The sequence below is a fragment of the Podarcis filfolensis genome (genome assembly GCF_964270895.1).
Source record: "Podarcis filfolensis genome assembly, chromosome: 13".
Taxonomy (NCBI): domain Eukaryota; kingdom Metazoa; phylum Chordata; class Lepidosauria; order Squamata; family Lacertidae; genus Podarcis; species Podarcis filfolensis.
In genome coordinates, this window is record NC_139615.1 from 20,473,550 (window position 1) to 20,496,826 (window position 23,277).

General features: G+C 48.7%; 1 protein-coding gene across 1 annotated transcript; it reads left to right on the forward strand.

The window, feature by feature from the left end:
• Positions 1-832: 832 nt before the first annotated feature.
• Positions 833-22,871, forward strand: PAQR4 (progestin and adipoQ receptor family member 4). Its single transcript, XM_083580408.1, has 3 exons — positions 833-1,287; positions 18,154-18,372; positions 19,455-22,871. The coding sequence occupies exons 1-3, from the start codon at positions 1,122-1,124 to the stop codon at positions 19,886-19,888; spliced, it is 819 nt and encodes a 272-aa protein (XP_083436534.1). The 5' UTR covers positions 833-1,121; the 3' UTR covers positions 19,889-22,871.
• Positions 22,872-23,277: the final 406 nt, after the last annotated feature.

A 23,277-nucleotide genomic window follows, 5' to 3' on the forward strand; every position in this document is an offset into this window, starting at 1 on the left:
GCTGTGTAGCTTAGTGGCTGCCAGCCCGCAGACTGAACTATGAACCTGGCAGTCTCTCAATCAAACCTCACTCCTGCGAGACGCCCCCCTCGCGGTTATAGGCAAACCGCTCTCTCAGCCTCAGTCCCACTTCTGCAATATGGGGATAACGCTGGACTTCCATACAAGGTTGTTGCAAGGATGACTGGATCACGTTATGTCTCTGAAAGCCGAAAACTCACAAGGCGCTATAAATGCGTAGGAAATCACTGCATTATGAAACACATGCAAATACTTATAATAATATGAGATCTCCTTGCACAAACAACGTTATTGCAATAGCGCTTTGGGGATTACTTAAAAAAAAAAATATCAAAGAGGTGTCCTATTATGTGACGGGCCACCACGCAGTTTAGGGGCGTGACTTTCTGGGATTTAGGAATTAATTTCATAACCGCGTCAAACCAATACACCCTCCTGCCTTTCGGGGGCGTCTTTTGTCTGCTTTGGGGTTTACAATTGGGCCTATCTTCCGCGCGTCCAATCACGGACATCGCTGACAAGCTGCTGGGGGCGTGTCTCAATGGGTTATGCAAATAATCGAATTTCAAGGACTCGGGACGCCCTATTAACACCCACCGCAGGGAGGGCGGGGCGTCCGTTATGCTAATAATGGAACGACAGTTCTTAGTCAACCTCGGGCGGTTGGTAGGCCCCGGAGAGGAAGGGCGTGGCTTGCATATATTGTCATTTTTATGCAGAGTGCAGAACCCTGATCCGGGCAGCCATGTGCGAGTCAGAGCGACTGCGGTGCAGAGATTATGCAAATGAGCGGCGGGATCGTAGGCGGGGCTTGCGCGGAAGCCTTGCAGATAGGGGGACCGGCCCGGCTTGAGAAAAGGCGGCAGGGGAGGAGGAGGGGAGCAGTGGTACCCGCATGTATTATGTTAATGAGGGCGGTGGGCGGGGCCGGATTGTGAGCTCAGCCCGAGGAGGGGAGCGAAGCGAGGGGGAAGCCCAAGGAGGAGCTGCTCGTTGCAGCGGCAGCATCAGCAACGGCAGCAGCAGGAGGAAGGAGGAGGAAGAGGAGGAAGAGGATGCAGAGCCCGGCCAGCAGCTGACCCCGGGGGGGGAGCCCGGCCATGGCCTTCCTGGGGGGGCCCCGGCTCCTGGACTGGGCCAGCTCCCCCCCTCACCTGCAGTTCAACCGCTTCGTGCTGACGGGCTACCGGCCGATCAGCACCGGGTCCGGCTGCCTCCGCAGCCTCTTCTACCTGCACAACGAATTGGGCAACATCTACACCCATGGTGAGTCCCCGCAGCCTTCCCTTCCTTGCTTCCCGCAGCCCGTGCCTAGCACCGGCCTCTCCACCACCCCAACCCCGCCGCCGTCGGCCGCGCTTTCTCCCGCCGGGCTCCGATGCCCTCCGATCTCCGTGCTTGCTCTCCTGCAGGGCCCTCCCCGCGATTGCACCGCCTGCCAGCCTTCCAGCCCTAGGCGTTCAGCGAGCATCCAGAGGCACCTCTACCTCCGCCCGGCTGCCCAGAGCTCTTGTACCCTTGCTCTGGTCTGTTCCTGGTGCATTTCGGCATCCCTCGGCTGCTGCCGCTGCTGCTTCCGTTTTTCTTGCCCGGTCCCACAGCGTCGGCGTGGACCCTTTTCGCAGGGCCTGGCTCTCCCCCACCCGACGGAGTTTGAGAGCCGCGCGTCCCTTCCCATGCCTCTTCCCTCTCCCCCAGCCGCCAGTCTCTGTCCTCCAGTTCCATTGCGCCCTGATCCCCAGACTGACTGGCAGCATCCTGGCCGCCGGAGCGTCCATGGACAACCTCAGTGTCACGCACGCGACAGCCCCACTGCAACCTAGCTAGCTCTCCGTGGGCAATTTAGATGCCTGTCCCCACGCTCTCCATATTTTTTCTCCCCCTCCTCCCCCGACCCCGGCTTTCGTGCCCCCTCGGACGTCAGTGCTCATTCATTCTGCTTTCCTTGTCCGTTTCCAACGAGCCACCCCTTCAAATGGTGAATAATTAAAAGTTTATTTTTCTGGGCTTAGGTGACTGTTTGCCGGAGTCGGAGCAAAGTTGCTGAGCTAACATTGGCCACGGGAGTTTCACTTCGCTTATTAGCTGTGTGCCCTGTTTCCTGGTAGGGTTTCTATGGCAGCCTTAACTTTGTATTATCCTGTGTGGGTTTGTGGGAGAGCAGCTGACTTCCTGCGAAAGAGAGGCTTAGCTGAGCAGGGCATGTTTTGCATGCCGAAAAGCCAAGTTCAGTCTTGGATGCCTCCAGATTGAAAGGATCATCTCAGGTGGTGGAGCAGGAAGAGTCTGGGTTAGATGGACCCAAAGGTTTGCGAAAATCAAAGAGGGTTTTCAAGCGCCTTATTGTTATGAGGTATGTTAGGTTGGAGCATCAAGGAGCCAGCTATGACTCCCTGTCACCCCTTCACTCATTCAGCTTTGTGTTGTTGTTGTTGTCTGACTTATGGCAATGGGGGATGGAATATTTTAGAACTCTCCGCCCGCTTCCCATTCATTGCTAAGCTGAGTTTGGGCAAAACACACAATGTGCTTTTGTCATTGGTTTCAATGAGGATTGTTCTGGACACAAGCACCTGTGGCTATGCTAGAGGAGGCTGAGCTGAAAAGTCCCATTCTGGGGTGTTTGGGCAGAAATTATAGGCTCATATTCACACAGCCATAAACCTTTCTATATGGGGAGAGTAAGGGGAGGCAATGCGGCCTGTCAATACTACTTCTATTCTGGAGGTTTCTTATTGCAAGAGTACAGTTGTGCAAATCGCATCTACAAAAGCGACTAGCTCTCACCTCATTGTTTCATGTGCCCATTCCTACTTGCAACATAGCAACATGAACAATTTTGTTGCACCTTTAGTACTTAGGGGATGGTTTGAACTCTGCTACTGCTGCAAACCTGCTGAACCTAGGCGGACCTGAGTCTAGTCGGTGCCTGGATGCGAGGCTGCCTAGGAACTCTGGAAAATAGGAATGTAACATAAAAAGAGGTAAAACAACAACAGATCAGGACAAGATGAATTCTGTATCTGAAAAAGTAGCTTGCATGTAAGGCCTGGACACCTTGGGACCCACTGGTTTGTTACACCTTCTGTTCTTGCTGCCCACCTGGGAATACAAAAAATGAGGATGCTGCTCAACACCTGGCAGACCACACCATCTGGCTGGTGGGCTGTGTTTGGCTTGGGGTGGTGGTGACAAATTGTAGCGATGGCCACCAACTTGGATGGCTTCAAAAGAGGATTAGACTAATTCATGGAGGATCAGGCTATCCTGGGCTACAAGCCGTGAGGGCTGTGCTCTTTTGCTATCAAAGGCAGTATCAGTTGCTGAGAATGACAAAAGTGGGGAGAGCATTGTTGTGCTCAGTTTCTGTTTCCAGTTTCCTATAGGCATCTGGTTGGACACTGTGGGAGCAGGATAGATGAGCCATTGGCCTGATCCAGCAGGACTCTTCTTAAGTTCTTAAACTGAGCCAACCTGCTTTAGCCAGATGAAAGAGAAACAGTAAGCATGAATATAATGAATATATAGCATTCAGAACACTTCCTAGTTGCTCAGATTGCATGCAAAAGGCCTGTGGTTCAATAGCCAACATCTCTAGGCTTCTTAGTGGCTGCCCTTCCTTAGCTCTCCTATTGGAAGGGATGTCATAAATCAGCCTTCCTCTAATCTGTTGCCCTGCATATGTTTTGCTCATATTGGCCCCAAGCAGAATGGACATTGTGCTCCATAACATCTAGAGGGCACCAGGTTGGGAGAGGCTGTGATAAAAGTATGAAGAAGATAATTTGCTGTCAAGGTTCAATCCAGAGCTGTAAACCACAACAGCCCTTGAAACTTTTGAAATATTCTACTCCCCATTCCTGAACAGCATGTATGTACTTTATTTATTTAAAATATTTCATTTTGGAAAAAAGGCTTCTAACCCTTTAACTTGCAGAGATATAACAAAAACCACGCAGGCAGGATTATATCCTTCTGCTCACTGAAAGTAATGCGGAAACCTATTGTGCAACTATGTAGGTGGTTCTGCAATGCTTTCCTACCCCTGAGGCCTCCTTATTGCAAATTTTCTCACCCAGAACCTGTTTTATGCCACCTGTAGAACTTGGGAAAGTAATAATCACGTCATGTCCCAGGCCAGGTGTGTTGCTAGAACCTTAAAGGGCTTGGAGCAACAGCCCGGTGACAGAAATTTGCATGCCATTTATGAGACTCTTAATCTCAGGGTCGTGGGTGTTAGGTGAAAAATTCCTGCATTGCAAGGAATTTGACTTGATGATCCTCAAGGTCCCACCCAGCTCTGCAATTCTATGATTCTATGCAAATTGAGCATGACTTCTAGAGGAAATATGCCTTGTAATCATTTTTTAAATAAGTACTTTAAGTTTACAGAAAGTAAGAAAGAAGGGAAGGGCTAGAAGTTCTTGGGTCTGGTACAAAAAGACCTGGGGCCTGGACCCCTGACCTCCTCCTAACAACACACCATCCCAGGTATCTGTGGGCATCTATTGCAGCCCCCTCAGCTACAGATAGTCTCTGAGCATTCAGGCATTCAGTGCCTGAGTGGATAGGTGGCTTCCTGGAAATCTCATGTACATTGTCTTTTGTGAACAAAAGGTGGGATATGAATATGAAATAATAAATAAGAGCAAGTAGCTTTTGACCACATGCAGAGTGTTCCCCCCCCCCCTTGGCACTGAGCTGCTGCAGCCATTCCCCCCATGCCAATGATGAGTAAGTAGGGTACAGTTTCCCAGCGCCTCTTAAGAAGCGAATCGCTCTGCTCTCCCACTGCCCTGTATTGGGGGAATAAGGAAGGGAAATGCTCACATGGCCAGAGATATGAATTTGCCTGGGTAACGAGAGCGGAGAGCAGGACCAGTTGGGCAATTGAGCAAGCCGCAGAGTTGAGGTTGCAGGATTTCCTCCTCCTCACTATTCTTGTGAGCTCATGAAATAATCCGGTCTCCCCTGTAAGGGCAAACTGCCCTTTTACGAGCTTTCCTGCCCACAGGACCCCTTTCATGTGTCACAAGCAGAGGCTCAGCATATTGTGCAAGCTGTGCGATGTTACTCACCATGGATGAGGGAGGGAGCGGGCAGCAGCAAGCCCAAACGAAAGCATCTTTTGGGGAATGGCTTCAGCCTGCCCCAGCTCACTGGGTGGAGTAGGGTGGGGTCAGTTAACAAGCTGGATATTCTTGAAATGGATTCCCTGAGAACTGCAGCGGAGGAAAGGCGTTTGCTTGGCTTTGGTGGCTGTTGACGTGTCCCACCTGAACACTTTTCTTCCCTTATTGAATATCTAACAAAGAAGCGGAGAGCCCAACTCTCTGCCTCCAGCTCCTATCAGGCCCAGCCAACATGGCCAGGGGTCAGGAATGAGGAGGTGTAGTCCTGTGAGCTCTGAAGGGCCAAAGCTTCCTTTTCCTTGTTCCTCCTCCTTGTCTAGGGCAGTGCTTTCTGAGGGTTCACATTTCTTCAGGGACACCCAAAGCTGCCTTGATTCACCTGTAGTCCATTATTGGGAACATGAGAAGAGCCTGCCAATGGCCCATCTAGTCCAGCATCCGATTCTCACAGTGGCCAACCAAGTGCCCCAGGGAAGCTTGCAAGCAAGACATGAGAATCACAGCACTCTCCCGTCTTGTAGTTCCCTGCAAATGGTATTCAGAAGTATTCACTGCCTCCAACAGTGGAGGTAGAACCTAGCCGCTGTGGCTGGTTCTATTGATAGCTTTGTTGTCCATGAAGTGGTCCAATCCTCTTTTACAAGTTGGAGCCCGTCACGGCCTTCCATAGTTTTCACTATGCGCTGCAGGAAGTACTTTCTGTCGTCTGTCCTGAATTTTTCAGCATTCAGCTTCATTGAATGCCCACGAGATCTAGTGTTATATGAGAGGGAGAAAAACTTCTCTCCATCCACTTTCTCCATTCCATGCATAATTGTACACATTTCTGTCATGTCACCTCTTCCTTACTTTTTCTCTAAACTAAAAAGTCCCCAATGCTGCAACCTTTGCCGCACAGGAATGTTGCTCCATCCCTTTGACCGTTTCACTTGCCATTTTCTGAAACTTTCCCAACTCTGCAATATCCTTTTTGAGCTGAGGTGGCCAGATCTCTGCACAGTACAGTATTCCAAATACAGTCACACCGTAGACTTGTATCACAGCATTAGGGTATCAGCAGTTTTATTTTCAATTCCTTTCCTAAGGATCCTTAGCATGAAATTTGCTTTTTTCACTGCTGCCACTCACTGGATCAACATCTTCAGCAACGTCACCCCAGGTTCAGACCCCATAAGCAAATATGTGAAATTAATATTTTTTGCCCTAACATGCATCACTTTACACTTGTTCACATTGAGTTGCATTTGCCTTTTAGTTTGGAGAGGTTCTTTTGGAATGCTTCACAATCTCTCTTTTTGTTTTAATGACCCTGACCAGTACTATCAGCAAATTTCACCACCTCAGTGTTTACCCCTTACTCTGTGTGTGTGTGTGTGTGTGTGTTTTGCAGTGGCGTAGCGTGGGTTGTCAGCACCCGGGGCAAGGCAAGTAATTTGCGCCCCCTAACCCGTGGATTTGCGCCCCCTAACCCTAACCCCCAGATGTTGCGCCCGGTGCGGCCGGCACCCCCTACACCCCCCACGCTATGCCACTGGTGTTTTGTGTTGTGTTGTGTCTTCTGGTGAAGATCTGTTTTTTTAAAAGCGGGCAAATCTCATTGTGCTACAGTAAGCACTGTTTTGCCCACATGCTCTCCAGTGTTTATTTGCAACCATATGGGCTGGATTGCTCCTCTTTCCTCCCTACCCCTTTTCTTTTTGTGTGAAGGCTGAGATTCTCAGAATAGTCCTCATGTTGCATTCTGCACATTCCCCCCTGCATTCCTGCAGAATTGTGGTACAATACACACACAGCCCCCCCCCCCCGGTGATTTCCTGTTCAAATATCTGACTTTTTAAGTCTTTGCTCCTACACACATGTTGTGGCAAGAGCCTGACTTGAGGAAGGAAATTGTTCTCCAACTGCCGGTGTCAAATGAGGGCAAAGAGCAACGTGGAGCAATTATGGGTGTGCTGAAGCGTTGAAGGGCACTTCTAGGGGACCAATAAAGCTGTTTGCCAGCTTTGACATATAGCTAACAGGCTTCAAAGGTTAGAATAAAGTAGCCTGAGCCACGTCATTTTGAGATTTGACGCACCTGATGGGGTGTGGGTGTTTAATGGATCAATATCCTAAAGAAAGACTGAATTTGTGGCTTCCTTCCTTGGTGTTAGAAGGGAGTAGGTCGCTGGCTAAGAGAATTAGGTTTCAAATTCCTACACTAAAGGAATTGTTGTTTTCTCTCTCAAGGCAATCCCTCTATGCCTGCCATGAAATCCTTGCATGCTGCAAAGGATTCTGGGATGTGCGAGGCCTGTTTTTGTGTGAGGCCAGGTCTATTTTAAGCTGAGCATACTTGTACATATCCAACCCTCTCCCATGGCTGTTTCTCTGAATGGGACCAAATGGTGGGCAGGTGGTCTTTTGAGGATCTTGTCCACTGTTTCCCAGCCTTCTCCTCAAGGAATTATGGGAAATAGTTTGGGGAAGCTGCCCTGGGATTTCCGTGTGTTGTATGCATATGAGCCAGGGCTATTTTGCCCAAAACGACGACGGTTGTAGGCGTTTTCTTAGAAGAAGCCAACAGGGCCATGAAAGTTGTTTTGTTTCTGTTCCGCTGAGGCAAGTGGAACTTTTGTATATGTGTAAACTTGCTTATACCAGCTTCCCAGGGGAATTGCCTCGCGGATACCATGCTGTTGGTTTGGCAGCATCGTCAGGGTGGGGAATCTCCAGGGAGCGGCATGTACCGGCACCTGGGAGCTGCTTGGCAGCATCGGTGCCCATGGCCGGCTTCCAATAAATCGCAGGGAACAAATCAGGCAGGAGTAGGAACATAAGTACTTCTTCACTAGATGAGGCCAAAGGTTGAACTCGTCCAACACTGTGTTATCAGTAGCCTTGGGGAGACTCAAAAACAATGCATGAAAATGATGGCAGCCATGATTGATCTGGGTTTTTTGGGGGGAGGGGTATACTGTACCTGCATATGGAGGTTCAGTTCAGTTTCTATTGATTTGTTGGGTCCACAGCTTGAGGGCAGAGTTTTTCCTTCTGTTCAAAATATCCCAGGTTCAATGCCTAGTGAAAGGATAGCTGAAGTATAGCTCAGTCAGTAGAGCATGAGACTCTTAATTTCAAAGGCATGGGTTCGAATCCCACTTTGGGCAAATGATTTCTGCATTGCGGAGGTTTGGACTAGGTGACCCTTGTGGTCTTTTCCAGCTCTAGGGTTCTATGAAAGAACTCAAGTTTTTGGAAAGCCACTGCCTGTTAAGAGTAAAACCATATTGTTCTGGAATCTAGATAAACCAGTAGCCTGACGGTGTAAGCCAGCCTCATGTCTGTGAGAGGCTCAGGGCCCACCCTGTCATTAGAGTGTGACTATAGCCTATAGCCCATATACTTATGGGGCTGTGGTGGCTGATTCTCTCAAGCCCCCGGCCATTCACACCACATCTGCCCCAGACATTTAAAGCACTATCATTCCACTTGAAACAGCCCGAGAGCTGTTAGGATATCCCTACTCCTTTCACAGAGCTACAGTTCCCAGAGTTCCTCAGGAAGAAGGATGGACTGTCAAACCACTCTGGGAACTGGGAGCATTGTGAGGGGAATCGGGGGTCTCTAACAACTCTCGGCACCCTTAATAAACTACAGTTCTCAGAATTGCTTTGGGGGAGCCATGACTGTGGAATGTTGGTGCTTTAAATTTCTGGCACAGATGTGGCCTCCTTCTTTCAGAAAACAGAGCTGCGTATTCTACATGGCCTGTCATTCACCCCTAAAAAAGCCTGGTGCTTTCAGGTGCAGTAGGGAGTGTTATCCCGTCCCCAGTGTGAAGCAAGAGATGACTGCTGCTCATATTGGCTTCTGTCTATGGTGGGAGGGATGCCCCATTGTGTCCTTTGCCTCAGGCAGCCCAAAATCTTGCACGGGCCCTGGAGAGAGAGCGTCTTTCTCTGGTTAATTCTTGCTCATTTTCTCCCCTCACGGAACCCAGGAGCCCTGCTGGGAATTACCTTTCCAGCCCTCTGGGGGCTAAGCAGCCGTTGATCCTGGCTAATCCAGGCAACGGAGAGATTGAGTCCCGCTCTGCTCTCCTGGCCCAACATTTAAGACCTGGGGGCAGGGAGCAGCTATGGAGTCCCAGTTCCCAGGGGATTAGAAGGGCCTGCTTTTCAGCTGCCCTGGAAATAGTTTTTTTAAAAAATATATCTATATATTCAACGCCCTACTACTCTGAAGGACAAAGGGTGTTAGAATATGGTCCACAGGTGAGAAGAAGAGAATGGTGAGAGATAAAATCCAGGAACTTTGGCTTCTCTTGGCGTGGTCAGCCTGTCCATGAGGCGAGGCAGTCACCTCAAGTGACAAATCCGGCCTCTGAGGAGAGTGCCGTCCGCTACTGGCAGGGAAAAACAGGCTCTGGTACTCTGTACCAGTAAATACTGCCACTCACAAAACCAAGCAGTGTGTGTATGCGTATACAGTCCTCAGGATGCCATACATGGCCTTCTCTTTGCCCACAATAAGCTTCCTGGCTGAGTCGGGATTTGAACCCGGATCTTCCCCATGCTACTTCAACACCTGATAACTACCTACCTGCTAGCACGTTTGCAAAGTTTAAGCAGGGACTGGTATGTTTTCAAACGGGATGGGGGAGACTGTGTGTTGAGCTTCCTGCACTGCAGGGGGTTGGACTAGATGACCCTCGGGGTCTCCCTCCCAGCGCTACAATTCTATGACTCTACCTACACCTTGCTGGCTCTTGACAGGTGCATGGAAAACAGAGACCTGGATAGGAACGGCAGTTTGTCTGGGGCGGGTGGTGGTGGTGCAGAAATACAGGTAGGCGCTTTGATAAATGGATGAGTGGGATTTAAGGTTAGCTCTACTGGCTGGTGGGCGTAGATGCTGTGCAGAGAGTGAGGGGACCGCAAGGGCCCTGGAGATATCGTAGTGGATCCAGCAGGGAAGGTGGTGTTGCAGCGGGCTGGGAATCTGGGAGGTTTTTGTATTGCTGAGAGGATGTGGCGGGCAGTACCCACACTCTTCTGGGAGGGAGGCAGCTGTGTGGGTAATGTGAGCTGTTCCGGATTCTCTTGACCTCAGTGACATTGTGCAGCCAAGAGGTAGGATGAGGACACTGGGCAGAATTTTGCCCACCCCTAAACGCTACCCCCTGCATTTGGCCGAAAGTAAGACTGGGCTTAACACACACCCCTTTTGGCTCGCAGGATGTCATTCAAATAGTGTGAGAGATTCAATACCATTGCAGCATCCTGCTCTGGCTACTAATCCTTTTTATAAAGTGATCCCGGTTTTCTTCGTCAGCGTGTGTCACTTAGTGAGTTGAGCGAAGCTTTCCCTTCCCTTTAACAGATGGGGGGGGGGGACTGAGGCTGTCGTTTCAGCCAGGACCACACAAGGCGGATTGATTTCATTTTTTAAAAAGAGAAAGGTTTTCGTCCCCCACTTTCCGTTGTTTGCATCCTCAAGATAACTTACAATTTAAATGGTATCGAGTGTCGGCAGTAAAACAAATTGAATAAGCAACCTGACAAATTAAATTTTATAGTCTAAAAACAAATAAAGAGGTAGACGGTGGCTAGGAGAATATTAATTGCTGTTTGAAGGCTCATGAAAAACAGGGCTGTTTTAGCCTGGTTTCTTGTCTGAAAGATGACGGTGCCAGGCAAATGTGGTTGGGTGTGTGTGTTGTATATCACCTGCCTAATCTCTGAAGGTGAAGACACCCACAGAAGCACCTCGCAACTGTCTTTCTGGCTCAAGGCAAAATTCACCTTATCCAGCTTACCTGTGCAACAGTGGCCAAGCCAGATGTTACTAGAAAGATCTCAAAGTAGGTCACAGAGACGGGCATCCTTTGTTGTTTGGCCCCAGTATCTGTTAATGGGTGGTGGTATACTACTCCTGAACATGGAGGTTCAATTTTTTTTAACCAATTCCCTCTATTTCTTGTGTTCAGGAGTGCTTATATAGCCAAAATGGTTCCACATACAAATAAGAGGGAGGGAGTGACAAGTTCAGGCCCCAAATAAAGCCTTCATGAGAGAAAAGTGAGGGAAGATCTCCCCCAAATAGCCCTGTGATGACTGAGCATGCCCACTGGCCAGAGAATGCTGACTGACCGTCGTGTGGGAGAGCAAATGGAAAAATGGGTGGGAAGGAAGAGGGAATAAAATGGAGCTTCACAGAGGGCAAGGCTGGCTCAGTGAACAAGAGCGCTGCACGCTGCAACATTCTGTTGCAGGGCCTGCTGGTTGGGTTTAAACACCATGGATGGGCAAATCTGCTATGGATTTGTTGGCTCAAATCCATTTTAAAAAAACCCCAACTGCTGGTAAATGAGTGGACTTTGCTGCATTTTATGGAAATCGTTTATGAGGAAGAAATGCACCTTGTTTGCACCTTCTGGCCATGGGGGGGCACACATCCCCGCCCTTCAACTCTTTACTGCTATGGCCAAGGACCAACCCTGGCACTAAGAGGCGATAGTGGCGCTTCCTGATGCCATGTGCCCCTGTCTTTTCCTACAGAGACAGCCTTGAGCCTCCCACTTTCTATCTGTCTTCAGGAACTGTATTTATTTAGCTCCTTCCAGGTAGTTAATGGTGATCCAATTATAGGCTCAGTGTTTTTTTCTCTTCCCCGCCCCTTCCATCCTGCCAGGGGGTCCAACGTCATGCATCCTCCCACCCCACACAAGCGCCAGGACGTATCCTGTCCCAGATGCTGAAATAGCAGTTCCTGGGATAAGTGGCTTACACTTGAGCAGCTGACCTCAGAGGTGGCAAGCAGAGCCCAGACTGAACTCTGGCAGTAGGTGGGCCTTTGAGGTTTATCACAAAAGCGTGAGAGCCTCATGTGCACCCGCATTTCTGCATACAGTACACACAAATCCTTCCTCCTGATCTCTGTCCCTTTCCTCCCCCTCTTGCCCACCCCTCTATTAAGGTCTGGATTGGCATCTACCTGGGTCTAGGACTCTTGTAAAAAAATGGAGGGGGGAGCTGCATTGATTGGGCTGTATGAATAATAGCTGTAACAGGGCGGATTGGTTCAGCTCTCCGAAAAATGAGGTTACCCTTGATTAAGCCTCTGGAAATGACAGTGAAATGTAATAAAAGGAGAGAGTGAGAAGGGAACATCCCTGGCTCTGAGAATGGGTTTGTGTGTGTGTAGAGCCAGAATCGCACAACGTCAGCGCTTCACGGTGTATATTCCCCTGCCCCGAGTCTTTGGCTCAGACCGTGAAATCATGACTGTTTAATGTTACACAGTCCTGACGCTTCCGGGTCTGTTATCCGATCCCTAACATGTCCCTGGGGAGGAGAGCAAGGCCGGGATTGTGCTTCTGTGACAGGTCTGTAGCAGCGATTGCAGAAACTGAGAACAGGAAAGGCAGAGCTGGGTGTGCAGGGGTGGGAAAATGAGAATAAACTTGGATGTCCCCGATGCTGGTGCTAGGGCCTGGAGACAAGGACAGAGAGTAAGGCTATTTCAGGTGTAACTTGCTTTATTCATGTGGGAAAACAGCAACGCTGCCCCCCTCCCCTCCCCCGTGTCCCTATCTTTATTTTTTGAAGTGTGGCCTGGAGTCTGCTTTGGGCAACCAATACAAGCATCTGCCCTGAAGCAAGATATCCTCTGGGAAGTTTGCCAGATCTTGCTGCAAGACTCCTGCCACTTCAGTGGCAGAGTTCAATGGCCGAGCCTTGATAACTCTGCAGGAGACAGTTGTCAGGATTTTGTGTACGTGTGCGCTGGGGGGAAAACACAACACTAAATGTTGTGCCGAGGATTGCTGAACTCTGCAAACGGTGTTAAGTGAATCTGTGTGAATTTTGCAAACCCCTTTTCTCCTGCCAGTCATGAGGAGGGACACAAGTCCTGTCCCCCTTCTCCAAACTCTGGCTTCTGAGATCTTGCTATCATTTCTAAGTAGACCCTCAGGTCGGTATGTACTTATCACATTTCCTTCCCTGTCGTCCCGCTGGAAGGAATTCGGGGGCAGAATAGATGGGAGCATTCATTTTTTTCTTATTGCTGTTCCTTAGTTTTATACCCTAACCCTTCCATTAAAATGTCCAAGACCGCTAACAACAATAACATTTATGATAGAAATAAAATAACAAATCCGCACAATAAATAAACAGAATCAGAATTTATTATTTATACCCCGCCCATCTGGCTGAGTCTCCCCAGCCACTCTGGGCGGCTCCCAATCAAGTGTTAAAAACAATACAGCTTTAAATATTAAAAACTTCCCTAAACAGGGCTGCCTTCAGATGTCTTTTAAAGATAGGATAGTTGCTTAAAAGATCACAACAACCTTACGAGGTAGGTATAGGTGATAGAGAGGGATTATCCAAGATTTCTTTCTGTGTGTTGTGGCCAACCAGGAAACCTTTCAGGAGCTTCAGTAGTCACTGCATTACACTTTCAGTCTTGAGGGTTAGAAACTAATTTAAAAAACAACAACAGCTGGGAGTTCTTAGCTTGCTGAATTCTGTACCCAAACCCGTTTGGTAGTGTAGTTTGAGAGCCACCTGACATTGACAATTATCCCCCTACTCCTTTTCATACCTCTGTTTGCCGCCCCCCCCCCGCCTTTTTTTTGCGTAGAAAACATCCGCTTGGCAAAGAGAGGGTTGTGTTTCCCATTTTGTTCCTGTGTGTGGATTTTGGAGCAGGCCCGAGGCTGTTCCCTTCCTCGGGGCTTGGAGAGAGTGGTTCTCCTCTGCCACCTTGCCTCTTGGGATGTGTGCGGCAGAACAGCCTCTCCCTCTTCAGGTGGCACTGTGAGTTAAAATGTACCTTCCCAGCCCCTGGGTGCCAAATTGCTGCGTGGCTTCTTTAAATGGCCTGGCTGCATTTTGGAGGCATTTTGCGGTTGTGCAGCTGGCGCGTGGGTACCACAATCCCCGCCGTCAGCAAAATGCAGGCTTCCAAGTTATTTGCTGACATGGCCCTCCCCGTCGTCCTTGGGACCGTCGTCCCGTCAGGTGTGGATGCTGGGAGCTGTCGGGGGTGGGGGTAGAAAACAGCCTGGCTTTTTACCAAAACGCTGGCTTTGGGGGTGGTGGTGGGGGGGCAGGTGTGCTTGGCTTATGCCTTGTGGCGGCCATTGCTCCCTGCTCTGTAGCCCAAAAGCTTAGATTAAATCGTCATAGTCTCTGCTGTGCGAGAGATGAAAGTCATCCTAGCTCATCTTGACTTTGGCTAGATCACAGCTGTAGAGCCACTTACATCTCCAGTTAAGGATGGGAGCAACCTCTGCCCAGAGCCTAGAGAGGCACTGCCAGTCAGTGTAGGTGATACTGACTTAGAGCAGCAAGAGTTCTTTTAGCAAAGTATTGGAAGACACAAGAACTACCCACGCTAGAAGAGTGGCAGACGAAGGTGATAGACTATATGGGACTGGCTGAGATGACTGGCAGAATCCGCGACCAAGGGAAAGAGACGGTGGAAGAAGATTGGAAGAAATTTAAAGTTTATCTTAAGAACTGTTGTAAAATTAATGAGTGCTAAAATGTCATGGGTAATGTAAAACAGAATTGCAGTGACAAATAATTGGGTAAGAGAAAAAGGATTAAAGAAAGTGACTTATAAGTAATTGAAATTAGGGGTTGCTGGAAAAGCTTAAAACAGGGATGCAGAAAAGGGAGGTATGGGGAAGTCGTTGAAACAAGGTTTAAGAAAAAGAGGTTATGAAATTATACGTGTTTATATGTTTGTTTGTTTATGTGTTGTTAGTTGTATTGTGTCTTAATATATGTTGGAAAATCAATAAAAAATTATTTTTTTAAAAAAAGATACTGACTTAGACAGACTAATGGCCTGACTCTGTATAAGGAAGCGTCCTATGTTTTTGAGGTTATAACTTTGCCCCCAGCTGCCTAACCCGTTTGCCAATTTTATTTAGAATGTTTATAACCCACTTTCTCAAGGTAGCACATATGGTTCTTCCCCACCCTCTGTTTTTATCTTCACAACAACCCTGCGAGGTAGTTAATCTGAGAAGCACTGGTGCAAGGTCACCCAGGGAGCTTCATGGCCGAGTGGGGATTTGAACCCTGGGCTCCTGGGTCCTAGTCAATCACCCTAACCACTGCACTACCAACAACAAGGGGAGCCAATGGGTTTACTCATTGTGTTGCCATGGTCCACCCTCTTGCCGTAGTTTGGGGAAATAGCTGCTGTTAGTATACCATTCAAGAAAATCTGACTCGGACTGGGGAGACCTGACTTCAAATGCTCCCTGCCTTCCCCAGCCACGAAATTTGCTGGGTGACCTTGGGCCCAGTCACATACTCTCCAGGGTAGTTGTGGCAGGAGTAGGAGAGAACCATGTAGTGGCATAGTGCCCCCCCCCCAGGAGCCTAGGCTCCAGATGTCTGAGTACGGAGGAGTGGTGAGAGGTCCCAGCTAGGGAACCCCCAAGGGAACCACCAGGGGAAGAAGGTTCAGAGCCAGGGGATTGGTGGTGGGATGACAATGAGTGGTCAGAGGGAGAAGCGAGAGCAGGCTAGGAGGAGGAGGTGTCCGAAGCTGAAGTGGTCACAGGGTTTAGTGAGTAGGAAGAGGCAGTGGCAGAGTGCAGTCCAGAATCAGAAACAGAAGCAGAGGCCGGACAGGAAGGGGCCAAGAGGCAGAGGTGAGTCAGGCTGGTGAAAAAGCCAGGGGGTCTCCCCCTCCTGCTGTGGCAAGCTCCCATCCCCCTGGTCTCCCAGAACCAGAAGAGGTATGAAGAGAGCAGAGCAAAGGCAGGCACACGACTGAGTCTCAGATTGCTTGGGAAGGACCTGGGAGTGTAGGAGACTCAGGGAACTGCCTCTTAGGGGCAAGATCTACTAGGACAAGTTGCTCTTGTCACTAGGCCTGGCCTAACGTGTCAACCTTGCTTTCTTGAATAAAGAATTAACTTCACGGATGCCATGTGATTTATGGCTCACCTGGCACCTGCTCCTGATACCATCTGTGGCATCTCCACTGGAATTTTTTGAAATAATAATTATTTATTTAAAAGGAAAGGGTAAAGTGTGCAAAAGGGCTGTGCTTGAGAACTTGGAGACCTACTATCAGTGAGAACAGGCAATACTAGACTAGATAAGGCAGCTTCATTATGTCCCACTTCCGCCTCACCACTACTCATGTGAGTGCCTGAAAAACTCAGATTCTCTGTCCAGCAGCAGGCTGGCAAAAGGGATTCTAAGGCTTGGGAACTCCTGGTCTTTGATACCTTTGGAACTCTACCTCCCATCATCCCTGGTTATTGGTCAAATTGGCTGGGGGTGATGGGAGTCATGGGTGTAGCCAGGACTTTTGTAGGGCAGGGGAAAGAATCCCTTTTTATTGATTTGAGGGGGCAGCTGCCCCTCCCTGTCCCCCCCTTGGCTATGCCCATGATGGGAGTTGAAGTCCAGCAGCAACACCTGGGCAGGGGGAACACACAGGTTCCCTTGCCATGGCCCAAGCTTCCATGTTCGCCAATTGCATAAAAGAGTAGGGTTGCATGTGTTTTGTATCCTGGAGCTTCATTGTGCAAATAAGAGGCACCTGTTGCATTTCTCTGTCCCTTGTATGTGTTAGAGAAGCAGATAATCTCGCATGGTGGGGGAGTGACCACTTGGGAATCTGACCCAAAGAATCCTGGGACAGGAGGGTGCTGAGAATTGTGGATCTGTGAGGGGTAAACTACACTTCCCAGGATTCTCTGGGGGAAGTCATGTGTTCAAAATGTATGGTGTATATTCAGCCTAAGACTCCCCTCTCCTCTTCAGTGTGTGTATCCCAATTCCCGACTGAAGCGAACTGTTTTTCAGGCAGAAACTGAGAAGAGGTGCAGCTTTTCCTGGCAAGTGAGATTGCAGTAATGGGGTAACAAAGGGCACTGACCTGCTAGGAGGGAAGAAAAAAAGTTGGTAGCAGCAACTCTTCTCTCGCTAGCTGTGGGCTAGGTGACAGGCCCCTTGGGGCCGGGGCCTGACTCAGTCTCCCTGGGAGATTCTCTTCTGTTTCTCCCCAGCCTCTCTCTAAAGGAGTATTTCTGGCCTCTTAATGAATGTTTATCATGTTCCTAATTGAGATCTGGCTTCGGGCAGCCTCAATTAGCACAGTAATTGGGTTCAGGGAGACCTAATCTGTTTGTGTAAAGCTGTGGCCTCTGGGGGAAATGGAGGGTGAGAGAGGGGAGAGTTGAGGCTCAGCGGGGATAAGGAAGAGTGAGGGTAGGGCAGGCTGGATCCACAGGTCAAGAATCTACCAAGCTGCTTCATTTTGGCGGTGGAGAGAAAAGAAATCCAGTCCATTCCCCATTGGGAGGAACATGGCGTTGGCCTGCTCCCCCCCCCCCAGTTGTAATTATTGAGGAAGCTTTAGCTCATTAAAATGTTTTTCAATGCTGCAAAAGTTTCCATAGTACACATTGAACAGGTGATGCTTGGGGAAATTGCAAGCGCACACCATTCGCTTCAAACTTTTTTCACTGTCAGAACAAAATTTCAGGGGAAGTGGGAAAGGGCTGTTGCTTTAATGTTTACACACAGAGCGAGAGAGTGCTCAATCCATGCTTCTGTACCTGGTAGAGGACTAGAACAGGTGGCCTTGAGGGTCTTATCAAAGATTCCTCAACGGAGCCGTTGCTTTGCAAGAGGAACATGGATAAACCGTGTCAAAGGGTGTTCATTGCTTAAGACGAGCAGGCTGCCCCTGTCCAAAAATGCTTTAATGGTGGCTTTCCTGATGTCGCTTTGATGCTACACGATTTTTCTTTCAACTGTGTTCTGACATGACAAATGGGATGGCAGGAGCAGAGGATGTGGGTTGGGAGGGGGAGAGAGACGCCAAGTGCCTGAGAACTGGAGAAGATACACCTGGTGCTAACTTTTAGAGTGGGGCACTCTGTGGGAAGAGTTGTGGAGATGGTGGGGTCCCAGGGCTGTCCCTGGTTGGAGATGGGATACTAGGCCAGCTCTCTTCTTCTCTCTTTCAGGTATCCCTCTGCTGGGGTGTCTCTTTGTGTTGCCCTTGACCATTCCGTGGACCCGACTCTCCGTCTCATGGCTAGGAATAGCGCACTACCTGGCTTGCGTCTTCCCACAGCTCGGCAGTGTGCTCTACCACCTCTTCATGAACCACGAGGGAGGCCCCGCTGTCTACCATACCTTGCTCACCCTTGATATGTGTGGGGTATGCATGGTCAACACCTTGGGTGAGTTAAGAGTTCTCTCCTCCCTGGTTTACTGGAATGCGGGTAGCGACCGAACTCTGGCACAGAGGAGACGTGAGAAGCTGGAAAGGAGAGGCATATAATGCCTACTGTTGATGGGGACAATGGCACATAGGTATTGACAGGTATCACACACAGAGGGCAGATCCTAGAACGAGACAAAATTCGATAGTGCAGGCATGGTGACCCTCTAGATTGTGGGCCAATCTTTGCCCATGAGGCTCTTTTTTCCAAACTATAACCTCCCACCTGCCACCTGGTGGGTGTGGGAGGGTTGGCCAAATCCTGTGTGGGCTGTGTACCTGTTCTGCCTGCCTGTCAAATGTGGCCAGCGAGGCAGATCCTGATAAGAGCCAAAATGTTCTCTGTGGTGGATGATGTTTAGGAAGCTTAGATACCAGATCAGACGATTGGTCCAGTTTAGCCCAGTCCTGCCCAGGCTGAATGGTGGCAGGTCTCGGGTAGAGGCCCGTCCCAGAGCCTACCTGACCCTTTTAACTGTAGATACCAGGGATAGAACTTGGGAAGCCTTACTTACCCCAAAATAGCCATAAAAATTGTTGTCTCTCAAAGTGGTTTGCATCAATAAATAATGTTTAAAAAGTTGAGGGGGGAGGGGGAAGCAGAATCCAGGCTTACAAACTAAAAAGACAAGACACACAGCAAAAGGGGAGTGGCAGAGGAGGGAGAGCACTTCCTGAAGGCCTGAACAAAGTGCAGAGCAACAAGACAAGTGCCTGGAAGGCAGGAGCGGGCTAGTGTGTGGGATGTGGGGCATGTAAATTCAATTAATAATGATGATGATAATAATAATGTGCCGTGAGCAGCCAAAGTTCATTTGGGAGTGGTAGAAATCTGGCAAGGGAGAGGACGTAGAGTTTGGTTTGATGTAGAACTGAGGGGTCTTGGGAGTGTGCCTGAGAGTGTGGAGGCGGCAGCATGACCATCCTCCCAGTGGTGGAGGCTGGCCACACAAATGACAATTATAATTACCAGCTTCCCCCTCACCCCACCCTGTCCTTAACTTCCTGATGGGCGGACTGTGTTTCTCTTCTTCCCTGCAGGTGCTCTCCCCATCATCTATTGCACGCTGGCCTGCACCCCGATTCCCCGCACGGCTGCCCTGCTGGCCTACACGGGCTTGTCGAGCTACGGCATTTTCTGCGCAGTGACTGCCAGCTCCAGCGTCCGGCGCCTGCGGGCTTTTGCCTGGCAAGCCCTCTTCCGCTTCTTCTTCTTCTACCTGCGATGGGTGGGACTGGGCACCGGCCACCCTTCCTCTCTGCGCTCATACCTCATAATGGACGGCTTGGCCTTTCTCGGGGGCGTCATCAACATCTCGCGGGTGCCTGAGCGCTGGAAGCCAGGCCGCTTTGACTACTGGTTCAACAGCCATCAGATAATGCACGTGCTGGTGGTGGTCAGCATCCTTTATCTCCACTGGGGAGTAGTGGCTGATCTGCAGTGGATTGGCAACCACGCCTGCCCCATGGAATGAATGACTGCATCATGTCCGGGTCCTAGCCTTCCCATCGAAGAACCCCACAGATTTAAGACGTGGGGTAGGCCACAAGTTCCCGTCAATCAAAGTCTTTGACAAGGGCTGACAGACAAGGAAGGACGTTTTTTCTTTTCTTTTTTATACAACTCACTTAGAACAGGGTGGTGTTATTTTTTCGTTCTTGGGGTTATGGTTTTCCATTGCTTTGAGTATCTGTGGATAAACATATATAGGATCTGGAAACCTTGGGGTCTACGGCAATGGATTTCCATTGGTTGAGGTGCTTCTAGATTGTGGTGTTCAGCTGTTCTTCCAAATTGCCATCCAGGGTGGATGGCCTTGTAAACATTCTTGGGTTAAGAAGAATTCTAAATTGCTGACCTGTAGCCTTGTAACTTGTGAGAAGCTATTGATGGCGCTAGCAAAGGTTATCCGTACCCGAAGCCTCTTGCATCAATTATTGCTGGCTGCAGGCTTTTCTGCATCAAAGCTACACTTCCTTAGCTTTGGTGGCGGTCAAGGAAGAACACCATTGTTTTGGACATCTTTTTCACCTGTTTTGAGGGTGACGTATGCACTGGGTGAATAGGAATTCAATGGAATACACTTGTTCTGAGTACAGCCTCTCTGCTTTATAGAGACGAGTTATTTAAATAGACTTTTTATCCAGGTATCTTTCAGACACCATGCAATAGGTTTTTTTTTTTTAAAGGGCTGGTTAGACACCTGGGTATTGAGGTCTGCTGCACTGAGTGTTGGTGAGGACCTTGAGGAAAGGAATGGGGTGGGATACAGCTAGTCTGTTATGGAAGATGCTCTGTATACATTCATTTGCTCTGAAATAACTTGAAGCACTGAACCAGCTCCCCCCGCCCCACTCCTCCGGAGGGGTAATTAGCGGCCTTGAAACTAGATTGGGGGGAAGGAAGGTCTAGAGTCCAGATTTCCACTTCTGGTTCTTCTCACCAAATCTGGGTCTATGGCTGACTTGCAACATGCTTCAGCTTCCCCTTTCTCTCCGGGGGGAGGGATTTGGGGATCACCTTGCAATGTCTGTTTGCCTGTTGAACCCCACCTACTGCTTTCGTAGCTATACCTATTAGGCAGAGTGGGTACTTTCCAGAGCTTAGTTCAGCATAAAATGGGAAAAGGTCTTTCTCCATTACTTGATAGAGATGACTTGCAGCTGCCGCTAACCTAAGTCAGTTGCTGCTATCTTCTGACCCTGTCTTCCTGTTCACGGTTGGACAGAAGGCCACCTACCCATATTTCCAAATTCCAGTTCACTTCCTTCATGGGCTGCAGAATTAGTCCAGCTGGCCTACCTGGTCAGTTATGAGAAGAAGAAATAGCTACATTTTTAACCTAGGGCTGTGGTCAGCAACTAGATTTCTGAGTGGTCCATTCTGCAAGCATGGGGACAAAAGGCTGCACCCCTGTGGCCTTCTAGCAAACGCCGCGGCCGTCTGTTTGGCCCAGGGACCTGAGCCATAATTTAGGTCACCCTTTTCCAGCTAGCTACCCTCCAGATGTTTTAGTCTGCAACACAAGTGCAACTGTGTGCTGGCTGCAGCTGATAGGATTTGTACTCCAAGATATATAGAGGGCAGCAGGCTGCGGAAGGCTGATATAGGTACTCGGCCATTGCAAGTGGGGAAAATAACTCAATCCACAGCAGTTTTTAAACTTGTTTCTTGATGTACTGGGCCCATAGAACACTCTTCCACATTTGGGCTCTAAATGATAAGGTGAATGGTTCTTCAGCTAGAGTTCGTTCTAATTTTTATGGCAGAAGTTTTTAAGTCCCCATGTCTTTTGTTTGGCCTCAATGGAACACACCCAAACTAGTTCACGGAAATCAGCATCCCAATCCGTGTTGGGTAGCCCATATGAATAAAGAAATATTTTAATTATAAATTTAACAAATGTATTTACCTAGGTTACAATTGTGCCGCTTTTTAAAAAGCCACATATTAACAGAAGATGGGGTTTCTATATTTTCTATGCAGCAGCACCACCTTAATCTGAATCTGAAATCTGTACTGTATAAGGGGCTGAATAGTGGAGCATGCCTGCAAATAGTTCAAACCTATTCTGATGATCCAGACTGATAGCTAGTTTTTCAGTGGAGGACGCAAGTCCTTCTGGATTTCATTCTGATTTAGGGCCAAACAAGGTATGTTGATGTGTCTTTCTGTGAATGTGAGTGGGTAGAGAAATGAAAGCGTTAACTCTGGAACTTTCCCCATTTTGAAGGGGAGGCCCTGTGACTCTGAGCAGAAAAACAACCAAGAGACAGACTGTAAAGGGATCAGCATGCCCCCCTACCTCTTCTGTTTCAACTTGCAGGTGCCTGAGGCAGATTGTGTGTGTTTGCTTTTTTTTTTAAGTCAGGGAAAGATAAATATGTGTCATATTGGTTTGAATCTCAGTCAACTTTAGAACAGATAACTCAGCTGCTAGAGGTGAGGTACAACTGACTGAAATGACCACAAGTAGGGCAGATCTCATGGGGTGTGTGTGTGCACGTGTGTGTGTGTGTGTGCTCAGGGAGGGGCAGTGAGTTTGAGCCTTCTGTTTGTCGTGTGTCACATGTTGTTGTCTGCAAATGCAGAAAAATGATGTATCAGTGGTGTGACCCGGTCTTCATTATGGCTGAATTAAGCCTTCCACAGTGGGGTGGGAAGTGTCTTGTGTTTTTCTGCTCTCAACTGTTATGGGCTGGGGTTTCACTTGCTGCCAGCAGCCTAGTCTTGTCTCTTGCTATCTCAGGGTAGACGGACATGGTTAATGTTCGCAGCTTCTTTGGGCTGAAGCTACATATCATCTTAAAATATAAGAGCAAGGCACCAAAAAAAATTAAAAAATGCACTCCATGCAGGAGGGAGGGAAAGAAGGGAACTGTAGGTGCTTTATGGTCCAGAACCTCATTGGGCAGATGGCAGGTCTGGGCTTCTAATAAAGAGAGCTGTCTAAGGAAGACTCATCTTTTTCCTGGCCTGTCATAAGTGGTACTTATTCTTTCAGTGTTGCAAAAGGTTCCTGATGGTTGCAACCTCTTCCACTAGGATGTGTTTTCCCTGTAGGAAGAGATAATTCATTCAGGTTTCAATCCAGAAGCACCCTCCAGTTATCTTAGAGATGCTACACAGATGTTCATCTAGGTCCTGGAATACAGCTCTCCTGCTGACATGTCAGGCGTATTTTTCACGTAACATTAGAAGAGCTTTCATCTCCCAGTGCAGAAAAATGAAATTACAGTTCGACATCAAGTGATTAAATATATCAAAAGCAACAAAACTGTATACAGTCAATCATCTAACTACCTTTCAATATTTTAATCACTTTCAATGGAACTTTAGTATGACTAACTAGTGTGAGATTGT